We start from the raw sequence: 26,085 nt of genomic DNA on the forward strand, positions 1-26,085 counted from the left end.
CTCCAAAGTGTTCCCAACATGCTGGGAAACAGGTGGCCACCCCTGGGGCTGGGGGTCAGGATAAAGTCATAAAGGAGGTGATGTCTAGCACAGAAGAAAGGCAAAGGGAGGCGTTTCCATCGTGGCTCAGTGGTTAACGAATCCGACTAGGAACCATGAGATTGCGGGTTCATTCCTTGGCCTTGCTCAGTGGGTTAAGGATCCAGCGTTGCCGTGAGCTGTGGTGTAGTTCGCAGACGCGGCTCGGATCCAGCGTTGCTGTGGCTGTAGTGTAGGCCGGCAGCTGTAGCTCTGATTCGACCCCTAGCCTGGGAACCTCCATATGCCACGGGAGCAGCCCTCAAAAGGCAAAAAGACCAAAAAAAAAAAAAAAAAAAAAAGGCAAAGGGAGACCCGCTTGGGGTGGAAACCAGCTGCTGAGGGTGGCAGAGGGGTCACTTCAGGCCAGAGTCACCATCTATGTGTTGAGGAGGCAGAGCGGTGGTGGAGAGAGGAGCCCTCCAGGGAAGCTGGAAGTTCTTGGGAGGTGGAGGAGATGGACAGAGGTTCCGAATCGCCCCAGCTTGGGAGTTCCCGTTGTGGCTCAGAGGGTTGAAAGTCCGACTAGTATCCATGAGGATGCAGGTCCAACCCACTTCACTCAGTGGGTTAAAGATCTGATGTTGCCCTGAGCTGTGCTGTAGGTCGCAGATGCGGCTCGGATCTGGCGTGGTTGTGGCTGTGATGTAGGCCGGCAGGTGCACCTCTGATTGGACCCTCAGCCTGGGAACCTCCATATGCTGCAGGTGCGGCCCTAAAAAGCAAATAAAAAAGGGGGGGGCCTGGCTTCTCTTTAGCTGCCAGATCCCAGAGAGAATATTCCCCTGCACCTCTCTCCACGGGGACACACACCCCTACCTACTCCCTGTAACCAGTCACTCGTTGGCCATCCCCGAGGAACATTTAATAGATCCCATCCTTCACCCAAACCCACCCACAATGTCCAGGGTCTCGCCCCCTCCACCCCAGCTTCAACCCCTTCCTGAGTCAGCCTCGTTCCCTTTCCTGCTACAGGAGTTCCCTGCTCTCCAGCCTGGGCCCTGAAGTCCCGGCTCAGACGTCCCGACACCTAGTCTTATGGAAGGCAGGTGGGGAAGCAGGGCTCTGCTTTTCTAAAGCTCAAAGCCAACACACATTCCCAGCTGCCCAGATTCACACACTCGGAGGTTGTGCCAGACCCCCAACACCTGTTGTGTGGGCCTCCTTGCCCTGAACCTGTGCCACCTGCACCCTCCACCTGAGGATGCTTTGCCTGGACCATCTTGGCCTTCTTAACACCTTTTCAATGCCCCTGTAGGTCTCAGTTTCAAAGGCTTTTTTTTTTTGGCTTTTTGGCTTTTTAGGGCACAGGTGCAGCATGTGAAAGTTCTCCGGCTAGGGGTTGAATCAGAGCTGCAGCTGTCGGCCTATACCACAGCCACAGCCACAGCCACGCTGGATCTGAGCTACATCTGTGACTTACGTAGCAGCTCGGAGCAACTCCAGATGCTTAACCCACTGAGTGAGGCCAGGGATCAAACCCACATCCTCATGGATTCTAATTGGGTTCTTTTTTTTTTTTTTTTTTTTTTGTCTTTTTGCCATTTCTTGGGCCACTCCCACGGCATATGAAGGTTCCCAGGCTAGGGGTCGAATCGCAGCTGTAGCTGCCAGCCTACGCCAGAGCCACAGCAACGCAGGATCGTTAACCCACTGAGCAAGGGCAGGGATCGAACCCCCAACCTCATGATTCCTAGTCGGATTCGTTAACCACTGTGCCACGACGGGAACTCCATTAATTGGGTTCTTAACTGGCTGAACCACAACGGGAACTCCTGAGGAGTCCTTCTTGATGCCAGCCTAGGTCAAGCTCCTGGAAGTGGCTCCCTGAGCCCCCGTCCCTCTTACCCCATCACAGTTCCCAGCTTGGAATTATTCTGTAATTGCTTGTGTCATCCTATGATTCAAGTGTGTCACCCCAACTGCACCATGAACTCAGGGAAGGCAGGGATGGTGTCCACTTTGTCTCCCGTGCCTGGAACATATTAGGCACTCAGTAAATATTTGGGGAATGATTAGCACCACCAGACGTGCTCAGCATTCCTCACCACACACAGATGAGGCTGCCAGCTCCACAGAAGGGCCTGGAAGGGCTCTAGCCTTGGGGCAGACCGGGTGGCCTGGGCTCAGATGCCAGGCCTCAGGAGGAAGGGAGGGGCGGCTGTGGCCCCACAATAACACGGCTGGGCCAGTCCTGGGGGGCATAACTGGTCTGGGAGACAGACACAGGACCCGGAACAGTTGGGTAAGAATCTGGTCACCCAAGATTCCAGCCCTGCCTGGGGCAGCTCAAACCCCCCACCACACACACACACACACACACCTCACACACATATTCACAACACACACAAACACACACCCCACGCATGCACCACAGCCTAGGGGTCTGGGAGGACTCAGGACTCTCTGAGAGCAGCCAGCCTAGCTGAGCCAGGAGGGCGGGGCCAGGGGAGGGGCGGGCAGGTAAGGTGCCCTTTCCCAGGGAGCTGCCACTCCGGAAGGAAGGTCGACTCCTTCCCTGGTGGTGCTGGAGACGATCCACACTGCCAGCTGCTGGGAGCCCAGCGTTCCCCCCCGCTGAGCCCGCTTCAGCCTCTGAAGCCAGGCTCGGACACCTGTTCCCCCTTCCCTCCGGTCCCAACACTTGGAACCCAGCCCTAGGTCCCTTCCCTTAGGTGCCTGGTGTCTTCCCAGGGCCCCTGGTCCTGGGCCATGGCCCAGAGGGAGGGCCTGGGGCCTCGGGGGCTGGCGGCTGTGGCCACTTTGATTTCGCTTGGATTGTTCCAGAATGGGATGGGTGAGTACGAGCGGACGGGGAGGCGGGGAGCGCGGGGCTCGGCGCGGGGTGGCGCACAGGGGCTGAGGGTACACCGCTTTGCTGGGCCACATCCTTTATCCGGGGCTCCAGAACCCCCAGCTTCAGCCTCCGGAGCAGCCTCTGACCCCAGCTTTGGCCTCCCGGGGAGGGGGCAGCGCTCCGGTGAAGCAGGAGGTGGGGATCCTGAGCACGTGCGACTTCTTGCTAACCCCTCCCTCTTTCTCTTTTCCTCCAGGAGCCAAAGGGGACGCAGGTGAGGCTGGCTGGGGGGAGGGGGCAGGGGGAGGGGATAGGGGTTGGGAAGGGGCCGGTGGCTCTGATTTCCCCCGGAGCCTCTGAAGCTACCTGCCCAAGGGCTCAAGGCCAGTAAGTGGCAGCGCTGGAATTCCACCCAGGTCTGTCTCCAAAGGTGGGCTGTTTTGAGAGGAAAACAAAATCAAAGTCCTTGGGAATCTCGGCTTCACCAGGTACTTGGCTGTGTCTCGCGTGCCAGGCCCCTCACCTCTAAAAGGACGTGGATTCTCTTTTCGGGGGGCTGCCTGGGGAGTCAGGACGATAAAGGAAGTGAAAAGCCCCTGCTGGGCCTGGCCCTGGCAGGAACTGTTGGTCCCTAAATGGTAGCTATTGTCCTTTTCACCAGGAGAGAGGGGAGGAGTCTGGCTGGGCGGTTTTCTCTGCTCCTGAGAAGGTGACTTTATGAAGGACCTTTGGGCCCTGCTCCCCACAGCGGCCTTGGCGGGGGTGTGGAGCAGCCCTGGAAGCTATAGATGTTCACACCCAGGGAGCCCAGCTCTTCTCTTCATGTGTTCAACCCGCATCCACGACCCGACTCCATCCGTGAGCCCAGCCTTGGGCTGGGCTCTGGGCACATGGGGATCTGCCCTAGTGTCTGCCTCTAGGGGAACGCCCGGGTCAGTGGGGTTGAAGCCGACACAGCTGTTTCCCAGAAGCACGGGCCCTGGGAGCTCCGAGGCCTGGCCTAACTCAGCTGTCAAGGTCAGGGCAGGCTACAGAGGGACTGCTAACTTGAGCCACCTCCATAGGCAAAGAGACGTTTGCTGAACGAAGTAGGGCTGGAGAACGGTTTTCTAGGAAGTGACCTAAATGAGCCAAGATCTAGAGGTGAACAGGTGTGTGGCCTGACGTGACAGGAAGTGTCCAGAGAGATGGCTGGAGCAGAAGGATGTGCCGCAGAAGGGCTGGAATCTCTCTTAAGGGCTGTGCAGAGTCAGGGAGGGACTGAAGCGGGGGTGGGACCCAGGCAGACTTGTGGTTTATGAAGATCTTCAGACGTGTAAGGAGTGGACCAGACGGGAGGCAGAAAGGCCTGAGTGGAGAGAAGCTGGACCAAACCTTAATTAGGCACTGGGCGGAGGATGGCGGGCAAGCAGAACTGCCCGTGACAGGTGTTAGCTGTGGGACGGATACAAAAGATGGCTGGCCTCTGTGAACACACGCCCTGAGCTCCAAACCAGACCTCGTGGGCTCTGTCGGGAGTGGCAGGGGTTCGGGTGTGGTTGGGGGACTCAGAGGCCCTGACGCCCTCCCTTCCCCTTCCTCCCTGGGCAGTCTCCTGTGGCATAGTCCCCCAAGCACAAGGACGGATTACAGGCGGTAGCAATTCAGACCCTGGCCAGTGGCCCTGGCAGGTCAGCATCAACTACAATGGCGAACACGTGTGTGGCGGCTCTCTCGTGTCTGACCAGTGGGTGTTGTCGGCTGCTCACTGCTTCCCAAGGTACCATCTTGTGGGGGCGGCGGGGTGGCAGGGGGTGGGCAGGGCGAAGTCAAATTTCAAGAGTCAGGAGTTCCTGTGATGCCACAGCGGAAACGAACCCGACTAGGAACCATGAGGTTGAGGGTTCGATTCCTGGCCTCACTCAGTGGGTTGGGGATCCAGCATTGCCATGAGCTGTGGTGTAGGTCACAGACGCAGCTCGGATCTGGCGTTGCTGTGACTGTGGTGTGGGCCAGGGGCCACAGCTCCGATTTGACCCCTAGCCTGGGAATCTCCATGTGCCACAGGTGCAGCTCTAAGAAGCAAAAAATAAATAAATAAAAAAGTCAATGTAGGTCAGAGATTGAAGTTCTTGGGTTGAATCTGGGTATCAATAAAGTGCCCTGTGGCACAATGGAATTGCTGGTGTCTCAGAAGCACTGGGATGTGGGTTCGATCCCCGGCCCAGCATAGTGGGTAAAGGATCCAGGGTTGCCGCAACTGCAGCTCGGATCTGATCCCTGGCCCAGGAACTCTGTATGCTGTAGGGTGGCCAAAAAATAAACAAACAAACAAACAAATGAGTGAATAAAGTCTGTCAGGTTCAGTCAGGAGTGAAGGTCACAGGTCATGGGGTGCAGGATCAAACTAGGATGCGGTGTGGGAGCTAAAAGGTCAGAATCTGCGGTTGGATGCCACAAGGCGACAGGAATCGCGGGCTCTCAGGTCCCAGGCTTTGCTCCTTTCTGCCTTCAGGGATCACAGCACCAGCGCCTACGAGGTGAAGCTGGGGGCCCACCAGCTGGACAGTTTCAGCTCCAGCATGACAGTCCGAACCGTGGCGCAGGTCATTTCCCACCCCAGCTACCTCCAGGAAGGCTCCCAGGGGGACATCGCACTCCTCCAGCTCAGCAGCCCTGTCACCTTCTCCCGCTACATCTGGCCCATCTGTCTCCCCGCGGCCAACGCCTCCTTTCCCAACGGCCTCCAGTGCACCGTCACTGGATGGGGCCACGTGGCCCCCTCAGGTGAGGTGGGCGCTGATGTCTAGGGGTGCAGAGGGGAGCTCACTCAGGGCAGGAGGCCCTGGCTAAGCATCTCTTGCCTCCACAGTGAGCCTCCAGCGCCCCAGGACCCTGCAGCAACTTGAGGTGCCGCTGATCAGTCGTGAGACCTGTAACTGCCTATATAACATCGACGCCAACCCCGACGAGCCCCATTTTATCCAGCAGGACATGCTGTGCGCCGGCTACGTGAAGGGGGGCAAGGACGCCTGCCAGGTAAACGCGGGGGGCCCTGGGGAACAGATGAGACGGGTGTGTCTCGGGAGATGGGGGCTGGATGGTCAGAGGCCTGCAGCCTGGTCCTGATAGCTGTGGTGTGGTTTTTCTCCTCAGGGTGACTCTGGGGGCCCCCTCTCCTGCCCAGCAGGGGGCCACTGGTACCTGGCAGGCATCGTAAGCTGGGGTGATGCCTGTGGGGCCCCCAACAGGCCCGGTGTGTACACTCTGACTTCCACCTACGCCTCCTGGATTCAACACAATGTGGCAGAGCTCCAGCCTCAAGTGGTACCCCACATCGGGGAGTCGGAGCCTGACAGCGACCTCTGCAGCAACTACGGCGCCCTCAACGCTGCCCCCGCCTGGGGCTTGGCGCGGCCCATCCTTCTGCTGCCACTAGGCCTGACCCTGGGCCTCCTCCGGCCACGGCTCGGGCACTGAGCTACTTACCTGGGAGCTGACCTGGTTCCGGGACCTCCACGTCACTCCTGGGGACAGACGCCTGTTCCCAGGATGCCAGGCCCCGCCCCCAACACTCTGGGCCTGGAGCCTGATTGAGCCACTCCTTCCTCCCCCGACCCTGTGGGAGTTGAGGGCACCATCCTGACCTTGGAGCCCACCCTTCTGGGCTGTTCTTTGGGACTATAACCTCCACCACGAGGTAGTTTACTACCTGTGGTGCTAGAGCCTTTGGCTGCCTCCATCTGTCCACAAGCCTACAGGCTGGGCTCCCATGGAGCTCCCAAGGGCCCTCAGCTAGGAAACAGGCCCTGGCTCCCCACCCTGTTTCTAGAAGATTGCCCAGCTGATCACTGCGGATGGGCCTGCTCTGCCTGATGAGCCCCCCATGGCTTCGCCCTGCTGCTGTGGTCTGTACTGGGCTGCCTCCGGGCAGCACGTCTTCACGGACAGACAAGACCCCAATCTTGCCCCAACGGCTGCCATCCCCCCCCCCCCCGGCCCCCCGAGCCCTTGACTCCTGGCCTCCGGAGGAATGAGCCCCCACCGGAACTGGGCTCTCACTTACAGCTGGGGTGCGGGTGAGATGCAGCCAGAAGGAATAAAATGTTCTGAGCACAGCTGGCTGTGTGTGTGTGACGTGCAGTGAAGACCCTCGGCTCTGGGCCTCTCCCTGCCACCGCCAGAGTCCAGGGCCGCCGGCAGAACTTTATTTTAAAAAAATGACGAAACGGGTCTGTACATTATTTACAGGCTCGGGGCGAGGAGGCTCGGGTCCAGCAGCAGGGGCGCAGGCCACTCACTTCTTGGAGAGTTTGACTTGCTTGTGCTTGGGGGGCGCCCACTTGAGGCAGACAGAGTCCACTGTGGGGAGAAGAGGCATGAGAGGCAGGACTTGGCCTCCGGGCTGGCCTGCTCTGCCTTGGGCTCAGGCCAGGTTTCACCTGGAGGTGAGAGCAAGGACACACAGGTCTGGGGAGGGGGCGGGGAAGGCCAGGAATGAGTGGCCTGCCCCGGGCTTCGATCCTGGGAGCTGGTCAGACTGGTTTGGGAATCGGGTGATAACAAAAAGGAGGCCTGACACCTACCCCCCCAACACACACACACACACACTCCCCAGGCAGCCCCCTACCCACCCGTTATGGGCGGTTTCTTATACTGGGCACTCTTGAGATGCTCCTCCACCAGCTTGGGCGTGACGCAGATCACGTGCTGGCCCTTCCAGTACTTGACCATGTTGAGGGACTGGAGGGTGCTGATGATATCATTCTGGGTGATACTCGTCATCTGGCTGCAGAAAGGGATTAGAGCAGAGGCTGGAGAGCGTTCCCTCGGGGGTGGGGGGGGGTTGGCTAGGACAGCAAAAGAAGGCAAGGAGACAAGATCACGGCCCATCTTGGGAGAGTCCTGCGGTCTTGGAAGGCTCCAGGATGCCTCCTTTTTTTTTTTTCTTCAGCTGCCCTGAGGCATACGGAGTTCCGGGGCCAGGGATCAGATCTGAGCCACAGTTTTGGCCTATGCTGCAGCTACAGCAATGCCGGACCCTTAACCCACTGTGCCGGACCAGGGGTCGAACCTGTGTCCCAGCACTCCCGAGATGCAGCAGATCCCATTGTGCCACATTGGGAACTCCCCAGGTGCCTCTTACCTAAAGTCATTTTTTTTTTTTTTTTTTTTTTCCTTTTACCCCCTTAGGGTCACAGGTGCAGCATATGGAAGCTCCCAGGCTAGAGATCGGATCGGAGCTAAAGCTGCCAGCCACAGCCACAGCCAGGCCAGATCCGAGCTACATCCTCGACCTACACCACAGCTCAAGACAACGCTCATGTCAATGCCAGATCCTTAGCCCACTGCACAAGGCCAGGGGTCGAACCCAAATCCTCGTGGATATTAGTCGGGTTCGTTTCCACTGAGCCGCAAAGAGAACTCTTCTCACCTAAGGTCCTTGATGGACAGTGTGCCCCTGAAGTCTCGCAGGATCTCCAGCAGGACCCAGGACCAGTAGCTGCGGTAGCTGAGCTTGCCCAGGTCAGACAGCGGCTTCTCAGGGGAGCCTACCGTGCTCTCCAGCTTGGACAGCTCATAACCTGGAGGCGGTGGCGGCAGGGGGAAAGGAGTCCACTGAGGCCCCAGCCCGCCCTGGCACCCCTCACCACAGCCACCCTTCCCGGACAGGCCAGGAGCCACTCACTGAACGCGATGAGGAACTTCCCATAGCCTCGGCGCTGGTAGGGGGGCAGGGTCAGGATGCAGGCCACGTTGTTCCCGTCTGGCGACTCCTTCTCCTGCAGGGGTGGGTGGTCAGGACCTCTGGGGAGGCTCAGCCCCTACCGGGGTTCGTATTCCCTCTCCCGCCCTCCCCACCTGCCTGACCCAGCACCTTGGAGAAGTAGCCGACGATGTGAGCCCCCTGCCTGTCCACCTCGGTCAAGATGTAGAAGACGAACGGCTCCACGTCAAAGTACAGCGTCTTGTGGTCCAGGAAAAGCTTGGCCAGCAGACACAGGTTCTGACAGTAAATCTGAGGGGTCGGGGAGGTGGAAGCAGGCTCAGGGAGCAGGTGTAACTGCCCCACCAAGCCCATCGAGGCCTGGGCAGGAGCAGCTGCCCTACCCTGCAAGGGCCAGGCTCCAGAGAGCAGCCCCTGCCAGGCAGGAAGAAGTGGGATCCTCACCAGAACAGACGTGTTTAGGCCTGGAAGGAGTCTTAGAGTTATTTTCTTTTTAAAATTAAAAAAAAAGGAGTTCCCGTCGTGGCGCAGTGGTTAACGAATCCGACTAGGAACCATGAGGTTGCGGGTTCGGTCCCTGCCCTTGCTCAGTGGGTTAACGATCCGGCGTTGCCGTGAGCTGTGGTGTAGGTTGCAGACGTGGCTCGGATCCCGCGTTGCTGTGGCTCTGGCGTAGGCCGGTGGCTACAGCTCCGATTGGACCCCTAGCCTGGGAACCTCCATATGCCGCGGGAGCGGCCCAAGAAATAGCAACAACAACAACAACAACAACAAAAAGACAAAAAAAAAAAAAAATTTTAGAGCCACACCTGCAGCATGTGGAGGTTCCCAGGTTAGGGGTTGAATCAGAGCTACAGCTGCCGGCCTCCACCACAGCCACAGCAACACCAGATCCAAGCTGCGCCTGCAACCTACACCACAGATGGTGACAATGCCAGATCCTTATTAACCCACTGAGCGAGGCCAGGGATCGAACCTGAGTCCTCACGGATGCTAGTCTGGTTCGTTATGGCTGAGTCACAACAAGAACTCCAGAGTCACTTTCTGAGGGACAGGGAAACCGAACGACAGAGAGCTATGCGCGCATTCAAGGAGGTATTTGGAGCGGGACTAATCTCAGCTACCACTTTTTGGGGGGCAGGGGGGCTTTGGAGTGGAGCAGCTTGATGTGGGATCTGTTCCCAGACCAGAGATCAAACCCGAGCTGCAGCAGTAAAAGAGATCACCAATCATAGTAAAGGGCCATGTTTACAAAGCCCCTACTTGACGCCAGGCACAGTGCTAAGCACTTGACTCTGCCGTCTCGTTTATTCCACAAACAAGCCTATTAGGTAATTATAACCACAACTCTGTCTTATAGATGAGGAAACAGGAAAAAATGACCTTAAGTAACTGGTCCGAGGTCAGCTAGGAAGTGATGGGGTGATTAAAGCCAGGAGCCACTCAGGAGCAGGTGTCTTACACGCCACTGCCCCTCCACGCATGACAGGGACTCTTGGTGAGACCTCCCCAGAAGGACCAGGCAAAGGTCAAGTCTGCAATGATGGCAGAGCAGCCCCACAGGCCCCACCCTGGCCCACTGAAGTCTTTCTTCAGGAACAAGGAACTTGGCTGTGTGAGCCACAGAGCTCTCAGGCAGGAAATCTCACACAAAGAAGTTCCCTCCCAGAAAAACAAACACCTTTTCTGCGGGCAGAAGGAGAAAGCACTTTTTAAGAGCAGCCCCGGGCAAGACAATCTCCACTCTGGGTTCCAAAACCACCCAGAACCTAAGCTGGGGACACCAGGAGCCCGAGGCCGGCACCCCAGGGCCACGTGTTTCCCATGCACCGACCACAGGCCGAGTGCCAGGCTACGAGCAGGCTGGCCGGCTTCCCCTGGTGCCCTTAGGCGACGGCGAGGATGAGGATGGGCTGGAGGTGCCAGCGTGTCCCCCACCGCCCACGGCGCCTCTGCCCGCGCCTCACCTTGTGGTCTTTGCCGTCCACCTCGTACACAGAGATGTTGCTCTTGCGGTAGATCTCCTTCCCCGGGGGCTGCCGCCACTGGCACTGGCCCTGGGAAGGCGGGGGAGGTGCAGGCGTGAGGCCCCGAGGTGGCCGCCCTGTGTGCCTTGCGGCAGGGCCTCCACTTCTCTCTCCCCACCTGCGGAGCCTGGGCTCCACCCTCTATCTACACCAGGTAATCCTCCCAACCATCTGCCCATCAGCGCAGACAGATCCTATTTTACAGAAGGAGAAACTGAGGCACGGTGACTGGCTCAAGTCACTGGCTCGAGCGTCACACAGCCAGAGGGCCTGAGGTCCAGCTCCGCCTGGCTGGAGAGGATGCTGGAGGGCTAACTCCCACAAGGGTGCTTCCCAAGCCATGTGCATTTGCCACGAAGTCTAGTCTCTGGGAAACACCTGGCTGCGTGTCCGTCCATCTGCCCATCCGTCTGTCTGTCCATCCCCCCGCCCCCGCCAGCTCCGGCATGTGCACCGCTCCTCCTGCCTGTGCTCAACTCGGGGTCCCACTGCTCAGAGATGTGCTTACTCACTTCCTCCTCTGCGCAGAGGAACCTGGCATCGGGCACTTTTTTTTGCTTTTTTAGGGCCGCACCTGTGCACATGGAGGTTCCCAGGCTAGGGGTTGAATTGGAGCTGTAGCCACCGGCCTACACCACAGCTCACGGCAACGCCAGATCCTTAACCCACTGAGGGAGGCCAGGGCATGAACCTGTGTCCTCATGGATCCTAGTTGGGTTTGCTACCACTGAGCCACAAGAACTCCTGGACTGGCCTTGATAGACATGTGGCAAAGGGCATGGGACCTCGGAACGACCCCCCCACTCCACAGAAGAGGAAAATGCAGGCCAGGGAGGAGCAAGGTCACTGGAACCCAGGCCTCTCCGCCAGCAACTGCTCTGGCCCTGTCTCTCATCCCCTAGAGCCACTGCCTCCGCACCTTCCTCTCGCCCACCGCGCTCCCCCAGGCCCCGCCCGGCCTCACCAAGTGGAAGCGGTAGCTCTTCTCATATTTCATGTACTTGAGACAGTACTCGCAGAGCCAGAGTTTCGGCTGCTTCCCATAGTCCTCGGGGAACGGGGAGAAGTACCAGGCATCGATTTCGTAGTTGCCGATGTGGATCTTGTCCACGTACTTCACCTTGGTGATCTGCGGGCCACGTGGGGGTGGAGGGCAGGGCATGGCTCGGTCGGGGCCAGGGGAGCAGCGGGGAGGGGGTGCCCCCTGTTAGGACCCCTTCCCCTGCTCACCGCCTCGTGTTCCTTCTCCAAGGCTGCTGTCGTGGGGTCCATCTCAGCATAGGTCTGAGTGACAAAGGGCAGAGGACAGAGGTGAACAGAAGCAGCCATCAGGCCACCCCTCCCCTGTCCCAGAACCCAGGGCCACCCTCCTACCTCCTAGACCTCATCCCCTGAATGACGATAATAACCACATGAGGAGTCAACTCGCTTTATCCGGTTTGGGATCTGGCTGGTCCAGGTTCCTCTCCTCTGTGGCCACCCACCCAGGCCTCCCTGATGCCCACGTCTGGACCTTTTGCCTGATGAACAGGGCTGGGCTCTCAGGAGGCCTGCTTCCCGTCCTTGGGTTTCAGAGCATCAGCCGTGCAATGGCAGCGATCCCGCTCTGCCAGCGTCGTTGGGAGACATAATGGACCTGGCCGTCCACACCCACAGCAGGAACTGTGCGGGCTCCCCATGGCACTGGGTCCTCTTTCTGCCCATGCGACTGCTCCCAGATGTTCCTCCCACAGGCACCTCAGACTCGAGGTGTCCACAAAGGAACTCAACCTTTCTTCCCTGCAGACCTGTTCATCCTTCTGGCCTCCTCCAAGACCAAGGCCAAGAACAAGCCTGCTCTCAAGCGTCCTCCTCCTCTCTCAGCCTGGCATCCGAGGAATGGCCACATCCTGTTGGCTGCCTCCTTGACATCTCTGGAATTGGCCACTCAGTCCCACCCCAAAGAGCCACAGCCACCATCTCAGGTCTGGGTGAAGGTTCCTGTGGAGCCCCAGACCCCAGACTCAGCTGCTTCAAATCTACACTGCTCTCTGCTTCTTTTTCTGGCCTTCGTGCCTTCTTCACACATGCAGTTCCCTCCAGCCTGAAGGCCCTTCCCTCTCCTACTGCCACCAGAAAATGCTCACTCAGCCTGGTACCGAGCAGCAGCCGGGCAAGCGTGTGATGAGGCAGTGCTTGGCATGCAGTCACGTGTCATTGTTTTTTACTGGGCTCTTTCCTATCCTTCAAGGCCCAGCACCTTTCCCACTGCCTCCAGGCGGCCAGACTGGATTCCTCCAATGCAGAATACATTCCTCCCCAGGTCAGAAGTGCAGGGGTCAACCCGAGCGCCCTCTGACTCCGCCTACTTGGTCTCCCCTACTTTCCAAGTCTGTGGAAGGCAGGAACTACACGTCACGAGGCCTTCACGGCACGACCTCCTCCTGGGCCAGGCGCTGGAGGAGGAACCCAGTCCAGCCTGACGAAGGGCCCAGGAAGGCCTATGACCTACACAGAGTCCATCAGGGCAGCCTTGCCCTGCAGTTGAGAAGGGAGAAAGGAGCCACCAGCGTGTTATCCAGAACTCCCTCCGCAAAGCCTTCTGCCTGGATGGCCTCGTTTAACATTTTTGCCAATGCTGGGAGACAGCATTTATTTCTGTTTTACAGAGAAATAAACAAGCAGGGAGAGATGAGGTCACCTGCCCTTGGGGACTAGCCTGCTGCCATTTATTCCAAGTGCCAAGCCCTCACTCCACAGGCATTGCCTTACTCAGCCCTCACACGCACTGGAGCCGGGAGTGCTCATCAGCCACGCTGCACAAAAGAGGACACTGAGGCACAAAGACGTGAGGTCACAGAAGTGGCACTCAGCTCAGCTGGGCGTGGGCCCCTCCCCTGTCCAACTCCAAGCCTAACCCCTGCAAAGATGAGGGAGGGAAGGTCTTCCTCCTCCTTTGCCTCTTTAAGACACAGTTCCCGGAGTTCCTGTCGTGGCGCAGCGGAAATGAATCTGACCAGCATCCATGAGGATGCAGGTTCGATCTCTGGCCTTGCTCAGTGGGTTAAGGATCTGGCGTTGCCGTGCATTGTGGTGTAGGTCGCAGATGCAGCTCGGATCAGGCGTTGCTGTGGCTGTGGTATAGAGCGGTAGCTGCAGCTCTCATTCCACCCCCAGCCTGGGAACCTCCATATGCCACGAGTGTGGCCCTAAAAAGATTAAAAAAAAAAACAAACAAAAAACCAAACACATTTCCCAACTCATAAGACACATCCTCTTCTGCAAATGCATTAAAGAACTACAAAAACACTACTTTCTTAAACGCTGCAATTTATTTAGAATTAAACATTAATTAGGCTCTGAAAAACCTTGCTGACTATTCATTCGTTTTATCAACCACTGGCCCACCCTGCTGGCTGCCAGCTTAAAGTTATATCTTTGAGACTTAATTTGCCAGTGCAACCTGGCTGAGAGCTAAGAAAACCTCAGATCTATACCGGCCAGTACAGCAGCCACTAGCTACAAGTGGCTACTTAAACTTAAGTTCGTTACATGCAAATCAAATTTAACTCTCGGTCACACTCACCACATTTCACTCAACAGCCACGCGTGGGCAGCGGCTGCTGTATTGGACGGAGCAGACCTAGAATACCCCCATCTGTCACAGCTCATTCAGTGGGACGGCCTGCCTTAGAGGGTGAGAGAGCTAATCCACGGTATTCCCATTTTTTTGCGTGTTTGTTTTCTTGGCCACACCCATTGGCATACAGAAGTTCCCAGGCCACGGATCGAACCTGCACCACAGCAATGACTTGAGCCACAGCAGTGACAACACCAGATTCTCAACCTGCCGAGCTACCAGGGAACTCCTCAAGTTGTTCTGAAATCACAGCACTGTAAACCACTTGGCATGTTTGTGTACACACCTTCGTATATCTGTATGTGACATCAAAGCGTCTCAAAACAATACCTACCTTTAAAAAGTACAACGCACTCTGATTCTTTTTTCTTTTTTTTGTTAGGGCCGTGCCGGCGGCATATGGAGGTTCCCAGGCTAGGGGTCAAATTGGAGCTACAGCTGCCAGCCTACACCACAGCCAGGGTCACACGGGATCTGAGCCATGTCTGCAACCTACACCACAGCTCACAGCAATGCAAGATCCTTAACCCACTGAGGGAGGCCAGGGATCAAACCTGCAACCTCATGGATGCTAGTCTGATTCGTTAACCACTGAGTCACAACGGGAACTCCTGCACTCAGCTACTTTCTATGTATCCTGTTTCTTCCATTTTTTTGTGTGTGAAATTTACACGGTCACAGCTCTGAACTAATATAGTGATCTACTAACAGCAGTGCCCCACAGTCTGCACACCACTGCTCCAAAGCCCACAGCAAGCCATCAGAAGGATGAAATCACATTGGTTTAAAATAATGAATGTCTGGGTGCCTTGAGAGTTCCACGACCTCTGTTCTCATCTGCACGCCTCATTTCACAAATCAAGAAACTGAGGTTCAGAGTGGAAGGAAAGAAGCCTCTGCAGGCTGGCTTCAAGAAAAGAACCCAAGTTTTGCAAATAAATGGAGCTTCTAGGATGTTCAAAGTTATGTCCAAGGGTGTGTGCCCCAAGTTGGACAATCTAGTTGGCAAATCTAACTCTTGACTGGGTTCTTAAACTTACCTGTACCTCTCTTGTGAACTGGGGATACAATGCTTACCTCACAGAGTTGCTGTGAAACGTCAATGAGATCAGGTATTAAAACACTTATCCTGACACTGTGGCTCATAAGCCAATAAATGTTTGCCACTATTACCCTAGTTTCAGCCCACCCTTTTACTAGCAGTGTGACCTTGGGCATGTTACTTAACCTCTCTGAGCCTGCTTCCTGCTTTCCTCAATTAATTATCCCTGTGGTGCTGCGCTGTCAGGGAGGATCTGATTAGCTTGTACAGGTACCGCACTCTGCATGGCGCCTGGCAATAGCAAGTGCCCCAAATCACTCACTCTCTTCCTCCCCTTTGGACCTCACATCCATCTGTCAAGGCAGCACAGCCGAGAGGGAGGCAAAAGAGGCCACTGGTGCAAGAGGCCTGAGTTCCAGTCCCAGCTGGGCCATTTCGTTGCTGTGAGACTGTAGCCAAGCCCTTGCCATCTCTGAGCCTCAGTTTTCTTATCTGTGAAGAGGTAGGTAAAGTCCCCGACACCCGGTAGGGGGTTAAGAAATGGGAGCTGCTGTGGTTCTGGTACTGGGAGCCCAGGGAGTCTGCAGAGGCAGCTGAGCTGCCTCGAGCCGCCTGGGGAAAGAGAGGGCTCGGACCTTCTGCACGTGGTTGATCTCATCGTGCTTGCGCTTTTGGTTGCGAGTGATCTTGCGCTCGGGCTGCTCAGCCAGCTCACTCAGGTACTTCTCCGAGTTCTTCTGCACGGCATCCTTCACTGTCTTGGTCAGTGCCAGCCGGTTCTTGTCTACCCATTCGTCCAGTCGCCGGTTAACTGTGAGGATGGGCCATGAGGGGGCTGCCCTTCCGCCCCCATCCACCCCACCCAGACCGGGGCTACCCCAAGTCACTCACAGCCCACATAGTGTACATAGAATTCCTCTCGGCCCTCCTGATCGTTCACTCGAGACTGGATCACTTCAGCAGAATCTGTGGAGGGAGAAAAGAGCATGAAGTAAGACAGCAGGAGTGGGACAAGAGTGCTCCTTCAGGAGTTCCCACTGTGGCACAACAGGATCGGCAGTGTTTGGGGAGCACTAGGATGCAGGTTCAATCCCTGCTCCAGCACGATGGGTTAAGGATCCAGTGTAGGTTGCAATCGTGGCTCCGATCTGATCCCTGGAACTCCATATGCCACAGGGCGGCCGAAAAAAAGGATGCTCTTTCACACTGAGGAGCAGTTTCCCAGCTTCCATGGCCAACTGTAAGCTGACCTCACCTGTTCACATCTGCCACTCCCTTCAATCACTGTCTGAGGTGGGCCAGACGGGGGCTGTTATTCTTATTTTAGAGATAAGGAAACTGAGGCTTACCCAGGCTCACCTATTTGAATAGTGGTAAGAGCTAATACTTATCTGAATTTAAGTCTGGCTCCAAATTCAGTACTCAGTGGTTTGTTTGTTCAGGGGTCCTGAGGACTAGCTGTGAAATAACACAGCCCCACTTCCTAGCTGTATTTAACTGAACAAGTTATTTTGGCCTTCTGAGCCTCAGCTTCTTCATCTGCAAAATAAGGATAGCTGTGTCCGCCTCAAATGGTGAGTTAATGGCTCTGAAGCTTTCAGTATAGCATCTGACAAATAGCAGATCATTCAAGAAATGAGTAAGGCAACCCCTGCTTGTCTGATCCTGGGCTGGGTTGCTGCTGGGTACAGAGGATACAGTGATGGATCACAGGATGGACCTGCCCTCCAGAAGTTCCCACTTTAATAGAGGAAGACAAAGACAACATAATGGTACATATACCATGGTTCAGGTATGTAGAAAATGTTGCAGGAACACACAAAGGAACGACTCACTTTGCCTGAAGGGAGTCAAGAATGGCATCACGAGGGATATGATGCTAAAAGGATGAGTGGGGCTAGCCGGCTAAACAAGGAAAAGGGTAGGGCATTCCAAGCACAGGGCACAAGTGGTCTTAAGAGTGGACAGCGTGGTCTGGTCTGGCAACGGCCCTTACTAGGGCTGCTAAAACCAGACAGGTCACAAAGATGAAAGCCATTCTAAGGAATTCTGGGGTTAATATGGAAATGACTCAAAATAATAGAAGAAAAGGGGAAGCTCGTTTCTGTGTTCTGGGAGCTCCTCTCCGCTGGCAGCTGTCGGGGACGGATGCAAGGGGAAGTCACAGGGTCAAGGGCGACCAGTGAGGAAACGGGTTAACAAGAGAATGAAGACTAAGACTGGGCAAGGAAGTGGAGCGGGAGCTCTATACACAGCAGGAAGAATCTGGCTAACACCCGATAGGTGGGGTTTGCAGGCGGCGCCGGGGCGAGCCCGAAACTCCGCGTTCTCCCTGCTCAGGCCCCGCCCCGGCCATAAACCCCGCCCCCTGGCCCTGGGCCCCGCCCTCACGCCAGGTGCTATCCGGTCGCCGGCACAGGTACGTTTCTCCAATTTCCACGGTGACTTCCGGCTCTCCCCGCGCCGGGGTTGGCGGAGAGACGCGGCCTGGGGACGGGGCGGTCCCCTCGACCGCCGCATTCTCCCCAGGCCCGGGCTCGCCCTCCCCCGCGACCCCTGAAGTCGCCGCCGCAACGGCTGCAGCTGCTCCCTGTGCCGCCATCGCTGTAGTGGAAGTGACGCCAGAATCCGGCGCCGCACAGCGCCTTTAGTTCCGGGTCAGCGACGTGTAGCGGAGGCCGCAGTAGGCTGGAGGGTGGGGTCTGTGACGTAGCAGGCGCTCATTGGCTAGTGCGGCTGTCTCCGCGGCGCCGGACCAGATTGACGTTGACAGTGCCGGTTGCTCTGGAGTTACTTGGCTGCCGTTTGGAACTGTGGCTGCACCCTGGAGTTGGAGAGCGGAGAAAGGCTTTCCGGATGTGATGTCTCAGATCGATATATATATATTTTTTGTCTTTTTTTGCTATTTATTGGGCCGCTCCCGCGGCATATGAAGGTCCCCAGGCTAGGGGTCGAATCGGAGCTGTAGCTGCCGGCCTACGCCAGAGCCACAGCAACGCTGGATCCAAGCCGCGTCTGCAACCTACACCACAGCTCACGGCAACACCGGATCGTTAACCCACTGAGCAAGGGCAGGGACCGAACCCGCAACCTCATGGATTCGTTAACCACTGCGCCACGACGGGAACTCCTCAGATCGATCTTTTAAAAGGCCCTGGTGCCTGAGAAAGCCAGGATATGCCAATTATCAGGGAGCACTGCCTCCACTTTACCAGGGCGGAGCCAGAGCAGCCTCCCTGGCTGTCTGGCTTTAGAGGTGAGCCTGGAACTAACACCCACCCCTTCCGCCAGCCACATACAGGTCATCCCGTTTTTGAAGATTGAAGAACCTTCCTTCTTTGTTTAGGATGGGAAAAGGAGACAGTTGGGGTGGGGGAAGCAGAACGGTGTATCCTGGGACAGCTAGTAAACCACTCTCACAGTATCAAGCCTTTGTAAAGAAAGGGTCAGGTCCCCTAAACAGAAACTGGCCAAAGGCAGTGGACATAATGGAGAGCGTCTTGGACTGAGTGAATTAGGAATCCTGGGTTCTGACCCAACTCGGGAAGGTGTAGAAATGTGTTTGTTCCAAGAGCATAGTCAAAGATGAAACTATAAGTCAAGTATCTCTATAAAGGTTGAACCATATAGATATATATAGATATATCCCATGAATATAAAACAAGTATATTGAGCAATGCCAGGCAGAGTACGTGCTCAATTAAACCCTCCCTTTGGCCACTGTGAGTCATCTTTGACTTATAACTTGGTTATTGGGCTTAAAACAATTCTAAGAGAAGTGGAATGCTTAAGGTCTAAGTCTGAGGTTACAGATCAGGAAACACGCAAGTCTTTGTGAGGGATGGCAGTGGGAAGTGCTGGTAACTTGGCTTTTGGGAAATAAAGAGGTTTGAGGGGAGCACTAAATGCCAGCAGCATATGAAACAGACGACAAGGCAAGAAAAAGGTTAAAATCGTAGTACCTTTTCCCACTCCCCATTCACCCCTAGAACTCTGTAGATGATTCACCCAGGTCCCTTAGAACCTTTTGTTATTGCTCCTTTGTTCTCCTACTACCTTTGACCGGCTTTCGAAAGCCAGCACCTGAGGCTTCTTTGGCAAACTGCCCCTCAAGCTAATAAAGGTGTTTTGCCTCAAAAGAGCTGAAAATGTAAAGTTCTCAGCCTGCAAGTTAACTACCTCCTCAGCTCCCACTCAAATGGACGTTAAACCAACGATCCTTCAAGGGAGGAGTTCATCGGTGCCTGGGGAGCTTTCGTTCTTTTGCCTGGCCTCCTGCCCTTCCCTCTTCCGCCTCCCCTACTCCCTTGTGGGAGCACTTTCTCAACAAATCCCTCTTCAGATGCATTTCTAGGGAATCCAAGCCAAAACATCCCTTTCTAGCTTAAAACCTTTCCATGGATCCCTGTTGTGTGCAGGAATAAAACCCATGTTTCTCGGCTGTAAGGGCCCTTCACCTTGATGCCACCTACCTCTCCAGCCTTGCCGCCCCCTGCTCGGGGATTCTCAGCAAGTGTCTGACCTCCAGATATAATTCCTGTCTCCCCTCAATCCCCCACCTCCATCACCTGTCCTACCAAGCAGGCCCCCGGGGCCTTCTCCTTCCCTGGCCAGATAAGCAGGGGAGGTCACCTCCCTACCTGCTCCCTTGGAGCCTTTCCTTTGGCCCTCCCTACCAGGGCTCCACTGTTGCCTGCCAGCGCACAATCTCGTGTGTTCCTTTCCTTGGCATCAGCAGGCGCGGCTGGCAGGGAGTATATTTAACCTTCCTCAGGTTCAAAAATGAGGTGGCTTGGAAGGTTACCCAGTCTGGTGACCTTCACCTCCACAACCTGTGACTTCCAGGAAGGGAAGAGTCAGGACTGAGGCATGAAGCTGGGCCATCCTGGGCCTTCAGTATTGTCTGGGAGCCAGAAACATTTGGTAAATGAAATGGATGCAAGGTCTGCACAGACTGCCCCATTCATCCCCACCCCCCTCCAAAACTAACATGCAAGAGACTCGGGGCCAGTTCCATTGCTGGTCTGCCAGGCTCTGAGGACAGGTAGAAACTGGGACATGAACGTGTTACACCCAAGGGGACCTGAATGGGGGCAGAAACAAAAGCGACCCTGCCCTTTCCACACATGGGGCTCGAGAGGGCATTCAAAATGTGAACTTTAATAACAAACAGCAGGTCAAAGTGGGGGTTCCCCAGGAACAAGAATGACAGAGCTGGTGCCGGAGACCTCAAGGGTCCCCGCTTCCTCCGCTCTAAGGCCTGGAGGCAGGGAAGCAGTGGACCCTATCGAGGAGGGGCGGCGCCTGGCTCCATGTAAGTCCATCTGTTTGGGGCCCTTCAGCCCGAGAGACACAGCAGTGTGTGGAGCAGGGTGGCACCCGGCCTGGCCTGGAAGGTCCTGGCAGGGTGTGTGGCCCAACCTGGGCAGGTCCGCAGGCCCAGAGCTGTGGGGTCAGATGCGGAAGCTTTCCTCCCGGCCATCGATGTGCCGAAGCCGCAGGTAGACATCCGTGCCGATGCCCTGCAGGGACTGCAGCCGAAGGGAACCACCGAGGTATTCTGCATAAGCCCGCGACGTGGGCAGCCCGAAGCCAAAGCTGGGGATGGGCAGGGGGACAGGACACGGGCCTCAGAGGCTTGAGTCTCCTGGGGCCTCCCACCCCTCCATTCCAGCCAGGTGGGGCCTCACCCGTGCATGGGTCCTGACTGGCTGCCACTGTGCATGTCTAGGTGGCCGAAGAGAGGGCTGATCCGGGGGTCCTGGGTACTGGCCTCGGCCGTGGTGAAGTGGTAGTCCATAACCCGATCCAGGTCTTTGTGAGCAATTCCCCCACCCCGGTCAGAAATCCTGGCAAGACAATAACAGGGGCCTGGCTGAGCCTTGGTGGCGGCTCACTACCTCCAAAGCAGAGCTAAGTCAGCCTTCCTGCCCCTCCCACTCAATCATGTAATGAGGTCACCTAGACTCTTTGGCCTTGGGGTTTTTTTGTTTTGATTTTTGCTTTTTAGGGTCACACCTGAGGCATATTGGAGGTTTCCAGGCTAGGGGTCAAATCAGAGCTACAGCGCTGGCCTATACCACAGCCACAGCAACGCGGGATCCGAGCCGCGTCTGCGACCTACACCACAGCTCACAGCCATGCCGGATCCTTAACCCACTGAGCAAGGCCAGGGATCAAACCCGCAACCTCATGGTTCCTAGTCAGATTCGTTAACCACTGAGCCATGACGGGAACTCCTGTCATAAGCTGTTTCTCCATCCTCACCTCTCCCGCTGACTGCTTACACCTTCTCAAAGGACTTGACACTTATTCTCAGCCCAGCACCATTTTTTGTTTGTTTTTGGTCGCACCCACAACATGCGGAAATCTCTGGGCAAGGGATCAAACCCTGCCACAGCAGTGACACACCAGGTCCATAATGCACTAGGCCACCGGGGAACTCCTAGACTGGTTACTACTGACTCTCCTCACTCTGGGCGCCTCAGTTGTTGACAAAGACAGGCCCCGGAACCCACAGCTGGCCCCCAATCTATTCATGTCCCGCTCATGGGAATCTCAGGGCCAGAGCTATCTTGTCTGACCAGAAACTAAATCTCAGGATGCGGCTGGTCTTGGCTTGAGGTCACAAGAGTCAGAATCAGTGCCTGGCATTGCTGCAGCTGAGGCTCGGATCTGGTCCCTGGCCTGGCCTGGGAACTCTATATGCCACAGGGCGGCTAGAAGTGGGGAGGGGGGGGAAAGAGGAGTTCCTGTCGTGGCTCAGTGGAAACGAATGTGACTAGTAACCATGAGGACCCAGGTTCAATCCCTGGCCCCGATCACTAAGTTAAGGATCTGGCCTTGCTGCGGCTGTGGCAGAGGCCGGCAGCTGTAGCTCTGATTTGACCCCTAGCCTGGGAAACTCCACATGCCACAGGTGCAGCCCTAAAAAAGACAAAAAAGAGAAAGAAAAAGAAACAGTGCTTGGAACCCCCATCCACCCCACCCCAAGGGCCAACCTGATGACGAGATCAATATCGTTGTTGGCGATGGTGATGACCACATCCGGGACGTTGTAGGGCGTGTCTAGGTGACATTCCATCGTGGCTCTACAGAGGGGGAAAGACCAGTAGATGGTGGTGCCCCAGCCTCGCCCCAGTTCCTGCCTGCCCCCTTCCAACATAGCCGGCAGCCCACCTCATGGCATTCTTGAGCAGCTCGGGCAGGATGTAGTCCAGCGGCATGGGGATGAAGGGGAAACGGGCAGCCACGTGGCCGTTGATGCGGACCCGGGGGGCGTTGCCATACTTGTGCTCACACAGGCGTCTGTGGGTAGGAATCAGGGTTCAGCCCTAAACCAGGGGTTCTCGCCTGGAGGGGATTCTGTGCCCACCACCCCCAGGGAAATTCTGCACTCTCTGGAGACATTTTTGCTTGTCATAACTGGGGAGTATTACTGGTGTCAAGTGAGTAGCAGCCAAGGATCCTTCTGAACATCCTGATGAGCACAGGCCAGCCCCTCACAAACAAGAATTATCCAGCCTTGGAGTTCCTGTTGTGGCTCAGCAGTAACAAACCTAACTAGTATCTGTGAGGACACGGGTTCGATCCTTGGTCCTGCTCTGTGGGTTAAGGATCTGGAGTTGCCGTGAGCTGTGGCAAGGTTGCAGACGTGGCTCAGATCTGGCGTGGCTGCAGCTCTAATTCGACGCCTAGCCTGGGATTCCATCTGCTGCAGGTGTGGTCCTAAAAATAAATACAAAAACCAAAAAACCCAAAGAATCATCTGGCCCAAAACATTAACAGTGCCACAGGTGAAAAACCCTGCCCTAGACCACGCCCTGGGCAAGGGCTCAGACCCAAACTTTCCCTCGGCTGGAAGATGTCCACCCACCCCCTTAGTTGTTCTGGCCTCACCTGGCAAAGTCCACCCATTTTTCAATAATCTTCTTTGGTGAGAGGCGAGTGCAGATGATGCCAACAAAGTCGGGCTGGCGGGAGAAAGAAGGTCAGGACTAGGGACCACCTCCGTCCACACACTGGCCACCAAAGGCTTGCAAACTCTGTACTCCTGAAGGAGCCCCAAGGCACTCCCTGGGCCCTTGGCTCCAGTCCCCAGCCCTAGGGGGATCCTGGTTCAGTCCCCTCTGCCCCACTTGACATTCCCAGGGAGGTCTCAGGTTCCCATGCCCCACCTTGTCCTCATGTAGAGCCAGATGGTGTGTGGCCAACATGCGGATCCCGAGCCTCGAAGTCAGCGTCTTGTCTAAGAAGGAGCGGACCAGCTTCTCGTCCTGTAAAGAGTGGAGCCTCAGAACCCTCGTGCCCTTCCCAGGCCCCCCCCAACAGCCTGGCCCCCCCATGGCGCTGCCCCTGACCTCTATGTGCTTCCGGCTCTCACGCAGGCCCTCAGCCAAGAGGGTCACCACATCCTTGTGGTCGTCCAACAGCTGTCGCACCAGCTGGCAGTACTGGGCCTCATCCGCCTGGTCCTTGATCTGCAGGTCACAGAGTCATGAACGTCAGTGGTCCAGCCCTGACCTCTCTCTCAGCCCCTTCCCCTGCCCTGGCCCAGCCCTCACCGGAGGGAAGTCTGTCAGCTTCTGGAAGGCACGGATGTACAGTTCGTGCTGCAAGGAAGAGGTGTGGGAATTCACAGGGATGCTCTGGGCACCACATGGAGAACAGCCACCCACGCCCACCTATGGGGATTGCCATCCACCCCAATGCACCTGGTTCAAACCCCACTATGGCCTTTCAAGCCTTTATGAAAGCTTGGGTCTGAGTTCCCGATGGCCCTGAAACCTTCCAGCCAGCAAGTCTCTACCACTCTGGTACTGCCTTCCCATGTGCCACCCTTGGACAGTGGGCACACAGATCTAAGTAAGGTCCTCTCTACTAGGGAAACGTACGCCCCCTTGAGGCTAATTTACCACGTGCAGTATAGTGGGGTTGCAGCCAATGATGAAAGGAAGGCTGCGGAAGTCCTTGATGCGGTGAGCAATCCTCACGGGCAATTCTTGCTGCAAGTACCGAGCACTTTTCTAGAAGAAAGAAAGGAGGAAAGTTAGGCCAGGGCCTGAGTGGTTGGGTCAGAGCTCCAGGGGCCAAGAGGAAAATAGGCACAGGAATCTTACCAGCAGGTGGCTGCCATCCTGAGAGCGTCCTGAATAGAGCATCATGGTCGGAGTGAGGCGGACTGAGGGCTGGAGGGGGCAGAGGGCCCTTGAGCACTGGATCTCCAACACCCCGCCCCCACCATGGTAGCTTCCCACCGCTTCCCTGGACACCCATTCCAGCTCTGGACCCAGGCCTCACTGCCCCAGCCGCACACCTTCTCCGCTGCTGCGTCGATGGCCGACTGGTTGTAAAAGGAGGTGACGGTCTTGGAGCGCTCCCGCGCCATCTCCACGTGGTGGGTATCGGTGGCTGATGTGGAGAGGGCCCGGAGCGAGAGTGCGGGCCCCAAGAGAGGCCGGAGTGGTGGCCCCCCCCGGGGACCACTCCCCAGCACCGATGCCAGCATCATCGTTCTGCTCCTTTGTCGGACTGCGCAGCCACTAGGGCTGAAGACCCGACAGACTGAAGCGACCCCAAAAGGGAGCTAGAGAGGTGTGGGTGCGCAGGGACTCTTCTCTTGACTTCAGGGGCGAGGGCCAATCCAGGATGCTGACAAGCTCAGCCCCCAGGGAGCAGCTCCCATCTACCAGGCCGGGGGAAGGAGGAGTTGTAAGTCTCTTAATCCAGGTACATCATCTCTCCACGTGAGATCTGGATAATCTCTGCCCATCCCTTCAACCACCTCCCTAAACACACACAGGCCTAGACTGGATAACCTTGCTTTCCAGAGCTCCTATTCTCCAACATGAGGCTCCATCTGCTAGTCTGGAGGAGAGGAGATCCTTAAACCCGTCCATCCTAAAACCTTCCTCCGCCCTCCCCCCTCCCCCCGCCGACTCCCTCCCACTTAGCTCTTTCGGGTCCCGGGCACCCCCGTTCAGGGGGCGGGGCTGACCCCTAATCTAGCGCCTTCACACCCCGCCCGGAGCCTGGCCTGCGTACGTGCCATACACAAAATTGTGCACTCGAGGGTGAGCTGCAAGGAAGCAGCGGTTCAGGAGTCCCCGCCTGGGTGCCCCCCTCTGCGGGGTCACTTTGTTCAGCCCGCATCCTCCCTCCCCCACCATATGGTAGATGCCAACCCCCGTCCGCCGCCCCTCCCCCCCCACGCCCCGGGTCCTCGAGCGCTCCCACCATCCAGTGCCAGGGCTGAGGCTGCAGGCTGGCGCTGCGGGCCCTCCGCGAGCAGCGTCTGCGTGCGTTTCTCCACTTACCTCGGGGCCAGACCTAGGGCCGGGGTCCGAGCGGGACGGCCCGACAGTCGACCCGCCGGATTAGCCGAGCCGCCTGCGCCCTCTGCCGCCGGGATGTCGCGTGGGCTATGGGAGCCCGGTGCCTCCTGGGAGTTGTAGTTGGGCGCGGAGCATTCGCAACTCTGTCCCCTCTATACAATGGGCTTCCTGGGAAAGAAATGGAAGAGGGAGAGAGGACCCTTAGATGCAAAGCGCGCAGACCAAACTCTCCCTGGATTCCTCCCCTGAGGCCCTGTTCTTCTCCTTCTAGTGCTAGACTCATTTGTGGGAAACCAGACTGCCTAATTCAAACCCCAGCTCAGCCAGTTGGATCTGGGGCAAGTTACTTCAACTGCTCAATGCTTCAGTTGCCACATTGGTAAAATGAGGATGTATCGATCTTGGGGTTGTGTGGTCACATGAATTTACATATGTAAAGTGCCTAGAATAGTGCCAGGCATGGAATTAACACTGTGTTAGT

General features: G+C 56.5%; 3 protein-coding genes across 8 annotated transcripts; 1 reads left to right on the plus strand and 2 right to left on the minus strand.

Moving 5' to 3' along the window:
* The first annotated feature begins 2,550 nt into the window (after window positions 1–2,550).
* Window positions 2,551–6,972, plus strand: PRSS8 (serine protease 8). Of its 3 annotated transcripts, XM_003124472.5 has the most exons (6): window positions 2,551–2,875; window positions 3,132–3,149; window positions 4,466–4,634; window positions 5,370–5,641; window positions 5,727–5,893; window positions 6,011–6,972. In XM_003124472.5, exons 1-6 carry the CDS (start codon window positions 2,791–2,793, stop codon window positions 6,332–6,334), a joined length of 1,035 nt encoding a protein of 344 aa, XP_003124520.2. In that variant the 5' UTR covers window positions 2,551–2,790; the 3' UTR covers window positions 6,335–6,972. The 3 variants fall into 3 exon arrangements, with proteins under 3 accessions (XP_003124520.2, XP_084873078.1, XP_084873079.1); XM_085016952.1 differs by lacking the exon at window positions 3,132–3,149 and having other exon boundaries at window positions 2,551–2,897; XM_085016953.1 differs by lacking the exon at window positions 2,551–2,875 and having other exon boundaries at window positions 3,118–3,363.
* Window positions 6,973–7,074: 102 nt separating this feature from the next.
* On the minus strand, window positions 7,075–17,890 carry KAT8 (lysine acetyltransferase 8). Its single transcript, NM_001284366.1, is given in 11 exon segments — window positions 7,075–7,216; window positions 7,489–7,643; window positions 8,289–8,439; window positions 8,544–8,637; window positions 8,733–8,873; window positions 10,550–10,639; window positions 11,574–11,738; window positions 11,840–11,893; window positions 15,906–16,081; window positions 16,162–16,236; window positions 17,662–17,890. Coding segments are annotated over 11 exon segments (1,377 nt in total). The 5' UTR covers window positions 17,873–17,890; the 3' UTR covers window positions 7,075–7,151.
* Window positions 17,891–20,410: 2,520 nt separating this feature from the next.
* BCKDK (branched chain keto acid dehydrogenase kinase) lies at window positions 20,411–25,670 on the minus strand. 4 transcript variants are annotated; one of them, XM_085016916.1, is made up of 12 exons: window positions 25,587–25,670; window positions 24,587–24,955; window positions 24,390–24,458; window positions 24,186–24,296; window positions 23,835–23,882; window positions 23,631–23,750; window positions 23,448–23,546; window positions 23,170–23,243; window positions 22,450–22,578; window positions 22,272–22,361; window positions 20,961–21,119; window positions 20,411–20,801 (listed from the first exon to the last, which is right to left on the minus strand). In XM_085016916.1, exons 2-12 carry the CDS (start codon window positions 24,779–24,781, stop codon window positions 20,609–20,611), a joined length of 1,287 nt encoding a protein of 428 aa, XP_084873042.1. In that variant the 5' UTR covers window positions 24,782–24,955; window positions 25,587–25,670; the 3' UTR covers window positions 20,411–20,608. The 4 variants fall into 4 exon arrangements, with proteins under 4 accessions (XP_084873042.1, XP_003124519.3, XP_084873043.1 ...); XM_003124471.7 differs by having other exon boundaries at window positions 20,411–20,868; XM_085016917.1 differs by having other exon boundaries at window positions 25,507–25,670.
* Between the last annotated feature and the right edge of the window lie 415 nt (window positions 25,671–26,085).

The sequence above is a fragment of the Sus scrofa genome, chromosome 3 (genome assembly GCF_054392235.1).
Source record: "Sus scrofa isolate SSC_HxYL_T2T_F1_AM1 chromosome 3, Sscrofa_HxYL_maternal_Yorkshire_Landrace_v2.0, whole genome shotgun sequence".
Lineage (NCBI taxonomy): Eukaryota > Metazoa > Chordata > Mammalia > Artiodactyla > Suidae > Sus > Sus scrofa.